At 42.3% G+C, this 4,944-nt stretch overlaps 1 protein-coding gene across 1 annotated transcript; it reads left to right on the top strand.

The window, feature by feature from the left end:
- Positions 1 to 3,140: 3,140 nt before the first annotated feature.
- LOC133929264 (uncharacterized) lies at positions 3,141 to 4,659 on the top strand. Its single transcript, XM_062375959.1, has 3 exons — positions 3,141 to 3,333; positions 3,910 to 4,095; positions 4,240 to 4,659. Exons 1-3 carry the CDS (start codon positions 3,190 to 3,192, stop codon positions 4,378 to 4,380), a joined length of 471 nt encoding a protein of 156 aa, XP_062231943.1. The 5' UTR covers positions 3,141 to 3,189; the 3' UTR covers positions 4,381 to 4,659.
- Positions 4,660 to 4,944: the final 285 nt, after the last annotated feature.

The raw sequence follows: 4,944 nt of genomic DNA, 5'->3' as shown, positions 1-4,944 counted from the left end.
CCTGCAGCGAGTGGTCACTTGCGGTGTCAAGGTGAGTCCCAGGGATTAATGTCGCGCATCGAGGGGCCGGTGGACGCTGAGTAGTGGGCAGCGTGCGGTCACATCGCTCGTGCAAGGTGCCAGTGTTCTAGCGGTAGGCAGAGCTGTTGATGCCGTATTTGCCGTGTACTAATTTTAATTTCATAAGGCATGTTAGGTGATGCGTCGGTACACCACTAGGGGTATCGTATATACCATCGTACGTTCCGTCCACAATTTTGTTAGGTCACTGTTATGAAATGGTAGATATTATGACAATAACACAAATATAGTAGCATGAACAAAGACAGTTACGTAACACCATGAAAGTAGCAAAGACATAACAACTTACAGGTTCCTTCGAGCAATGGTCTGCAACAAATGTGGCAGATTGTCATATGACGCTTCGTAGGTCCCGAACCTCATCTCAATTGCCTTCCTCTTCACCCTCCATACCTTGTTGTAGCTGATAGTATATTTGTAATCTTCCTCGATTTGCCTGATTATTGACATGGGTTCGTAGTTCAAGTTGTTCACAATCTGGGCATACATCATATTGACGACAAAGGATGAGGTGATGTTCCTGTGGCTGGGCTCAAGTTCGTCCATCATGCAAGTGTGCTCGACAACAATCAACACCTCCCAATAGTCAACCCACTTTCCCTTGAAGCCGTGCACCCTCCACTGGCAACCCCCGTTGGCACACTTCACATCATATTCCTTCTTGCTTGACTTCACAACATAAAACTGCCGTCGTAGCGATATCGACCATTGAATCACAGCATCATTCATGGCTTGACTGGTAGGATACCTAGCACCTTGGGTCACCTCATTCTGCGTATACTCTCAGGCCACTTGATTCCCCTCATTCACCACAAGGTTGTTGAAGTTTGGATTGTTCCAGTCTGCGGGAACCGGAGCATCGTCCTCATCATCCAAGATGTCATACTCAGGAGACTCATCAGCCTGAAGATCATCCCGCTGCATCTGTTCAATTAGAGAAGAAATTCGCTCCCCCTCATCTGCCTCACCGGTCAGTTCAGTCGGATAATCCGATGAACGTGCACTATCCGGATCGACATCTTCCTCATTGTCTTCCTCATCACCCTTCTCCTTCGCGTACTCCACACCCTGCATCTCCCCAGCTGTCTCCTTATTCTTCCATTGCACAAGCAACATCGGAGGCCAACCTCTGTGCACAACATCCTGCAGATATCTCTTCCACACATGATCTTCCCAGAGCGGAAACACCTCCCAGTACACACCTTCTCTGATACGGTTGCTCACAATACTAACAGTCATCTCTTGAACCTCGAGGTCTATTTTGAAACCCCGCATCAGCCACGCATACAAGTGTCCGACACTTTTGTGCATAGGTCTTGAGATACCCTTGTCCATTGACTGAAATACGTACTACCCCTTCCGGACAATATAATATTTCACTGTCCTCATAAAAAATCTTAAACTGCCACATATCCGACATACCTGGTAACTATCGACAAAAACTCTAACATTATTGCAACCGAACAAAAATAAGTATGTAAAACTACATCTACAATAAAAAATTCAGTTACAACTACACTATATCTAAAACCTACATCTAATACCTAACATATATCTAAATACTACATCTAATTGTTAAGATATATGTTTAAATAGTATCTAATTACTAAACTATATCTAACCCTAATTAAAAAACTAGATCTACATTCTAACATAAATCTAATGACTATCCTATCAAGTTTGTAAAAAAATTTAGATCTCGTATCATATCTATGTCAACATCTAACACTACTGGCTATCCTACCAGGTTTATAAAATAATCTAAGAAAAAAAATATATTTCTTCTCTCCGGCAGGGTTTCGCCGCAATTTTCTCCTCTCCCCTCCCCTCTCCTCTCTGCTCCTCTCCTCTTCTCTTGGCTCGGGTGTGGGAGGAAATGAGTGCTGCCGTCGGCAGGGCCGGCATGACTGGCCTAAATATTCAGAAGATCTCGCCCACTCAACGGGCGATACCTTTTGGGTGGGAAGGTGTGGGAAGGGCCCGCTACCTCTCTCCGATTAATTAAATTGCACAAAAGGTGCAGACGCCTGGACCCACAACATCTCGCCCGTTCAACGGGCGAGATCTTGTTCTCGCCAGTTGAACGGTCGACAGTAGGTTCGATTTAAGTTTTTTGAAACCGACATGTGTTCTTGAAATATATATATATATATATATATATATATATATATATATATATATAGGACACCTATTCTATACTCCTAGAGTATGTACTCCCACATGCAATATACCACCTAAACAAACACTTTATACTCTTTTATCATTTTTAGTATACTCTAATACTAATTCTAAGATACTCCAATATGAGTTGTATGAAAAAAAATTCAATGTTAGCCTTTCATTTTTGCTATATACTCTTTTTTATATATAAAAGAAGTATATACACAAATTATGATAAAAAATCATGGAATTTCATTAAAAAATTAGTGGGATTTGCATTATAGTATCTTATAATTACTAATGAAGTATATTTAAAGTGATAAAGAAGTATAACACATGTGTAAAAGTGGTATATGAGAGGTGAGAGTACATACACCCAGGAGTATATACTAGTTTTCCTCTATATATATATATATATATATATATATATATATATATATATATATATATATATATATATATATTCGAACAAGAAAACTTGGCGTCATAGCATTGGCCTCAATAGGGTTTCGTCTTCATCACGACCCAATCACATTAATTTTTTTTTAACGGACGAAATACCAAAGGATATTCGTTATGTCAACACATAATCGACATACAGACATACCATCGTAACTGCTTATGTCATCTTGCGATGATATCCCGTACCAAACTAATTACTACCCAGCAGAGTTAGCCGCCACAGCCATCGTTAGCGCTTGCATCGTCATCGATATTGACCTGTACAAACTAGCCACCGTCAAACACGACTAGTCGCCGCAGTCCGCTGCAAACCGTCGTGTCATCACGTGTGCGGCACATCGATAGCTTAGCTGCGGAGCAACTCTATAGCTTAGCTGCCAAAAATATCCAGGAAGACAGATGGCGTTCTCCCGTCCTTTCGAATGGATATATATATAGGAGTAAGTGAGTAACCAGATTTCAGTGGTTGCGGCTCCCTGGGCAAAAATGGCGCAGCGCTCCCTCGGCCGCCACAAGGCTATAGCCGAGCCGTCGAAGGTCGCCGCCGGCAACTACACGAAGCACGGCAAGCACTGCACGAAGCAACACGTCCGGATCGCCTTTGCTGAAAGGATCATCACTACGACTACGGTACGTACTATCCAACTAAATGAGTCCATGATCCAGCATCCAGCTACCAGATCTTCAGTTGAATCACAATTGCTAGCTTGCAATTAATTACTTTCTGTTGCTCGCTAGTTAATCAATTTCCATTTCGGATGCACTGCATCACGAGAATATATCGCGGCACATGCTTTGCACACGATTACGTACGCGAGGCAAGAGATGATGACGGTAGGGATCCGATAGGGGTTGTTCTTGGAAAGAGGAGTGGATGAGACGATCGAGGGTCCAGCGGGCGACTGTATCAACTGGTCGCTCTAGTGTTCATCTGTTTGCCGAGCATTAAATTAAGATCCCGTTCGATCTAACTTCAGATCTAAGATCTTTTCGAAGCCGATCAAATTTAGCTCTAAATTTTTTTGGATTTAGAGTTATGGATGGATTAAACATATTTAATTGAGTTATTTGATTTTTATTTTAGATTAAAAATAAAATTTTAAATCGTTTTACTTTATCGTATAAATTCTAGATTCAGTATCGATCTCGGAGTTAAAGTTATAACAAATAGATTCTAACCAGTAGGATTTACATTGACATACACAGAAGACGCGCACGCACGTGAAGTTCATCGTCATGGGAGCATACGCCACGGTACGACGTGCAATCAACCTGCACACGTACACACGAGAGACCAAGGTAGGGTTCGCCGCCTGCGGAAGGCGCAAGGAGGAGACGCGCCACACGCACACGACGAAGCAGCATGCCCAGTTCGGTCCCGTCGTGGCCATGGTACGATCCAAATTGAACGACTCCATGTCTCCAATACCGATCGATCCTTCATTCTAAATTTCGGACTGTTGTTGGCTCAAATTGAATTTCTCCTTCTACTTTGTGTCTCCCTGACTAATTGCTTGCCATTTGTGGGGTGTACAGCGCGACAAGTGTAATGCGAACAAGGCACGTGCGCTCGCACAAGCACAAGGACAAGGGATCGCCGCCGCCGTCGGCAGAGCGGGTCGGGTTTGCTACAAAAATCAGCCACAGGGACACCGCTTCACAGTGATCGGTCGCTAAGGCAATAGCAGGAGTGTGCACTAAGTCTATAATATTTTGAATAAAAATATTTTATATCGAATTATATATTCTCACAGTTTGATAAAGATGTTCAATGGTATGTATTCTCTAAATCGAACTTCAGTCACAACCCTTGATGCACCAGGGATAGATCAAAGCACAGCCTCTTCAGGATTTATGATGTTGTACTATTGTATGATAAATTATGCATGAGACGACATTATTTACTGAAACATAAGATCCATTATGAACTAATTGAACCGGTGGTTCTTTCAGATTGATTAAAGTGTTTGAGAGATATGATACAATAAAACATTTCTATTTTCTTAGTCAACAGTAACAAAATGTCGATGCAATTCCAAACGCCAATACAGTTGCATAGCATCATCAATTGTTGTTATGATTGTTGCCTTTAGAATTTGCAAGATCACTCGATTTGCTCGTTTTGCTTAGTACAAGTTGCCGCTTATGAGTCCTGATGTCGCCCCGCCTTCTCTGGAACGAGTTGTTGCTGCTGCTGTCCCCCACCGTAATAGCTGGCGATGAGTTAGTATGAATCGCTCC

Source organism: Phragmites australis, chromosome 1, assembly GCF_958298935.1.
Source record: "Phragmites australis chromosome 1, lpPhrAust1.1, whole genome shotgun sequence".
NCBI classification, from domain to species: Eukaryota; Viridiplantae; Streptophyta; class Magnoliopsida; order Poales; family Poaceae; genus Phragmites; species Phragmites australis.
This window is presented reverse-complemented; position numbering and strand designations above follow the sequence as displayed.

Excerpts from the sequence above, each read along its gene's own strand:
- LOC133929264 (XM_062375959.1), top strand. The coding sequence starts at position 3,190 with ATGGCGCAGCGCTCCCTCGGCCGCCACAAGGCTATAGCCGAGCCGTCG. Across the intron at positions 3,334-3,909 it reads GGATCATCACTACGACTACG|AAGACGCGCACGCACGTGAA; the intron begins GTACGTACTATC and ends TGACATACACAG. Across the intron at positions 4,096-4,239 it reads TCGGTCCCGTCGTGGCCATG|CGCGACAAGTGTAATGCGAA; the intron begins GTACGATCCAAA and ends TGGGGTGTACAG.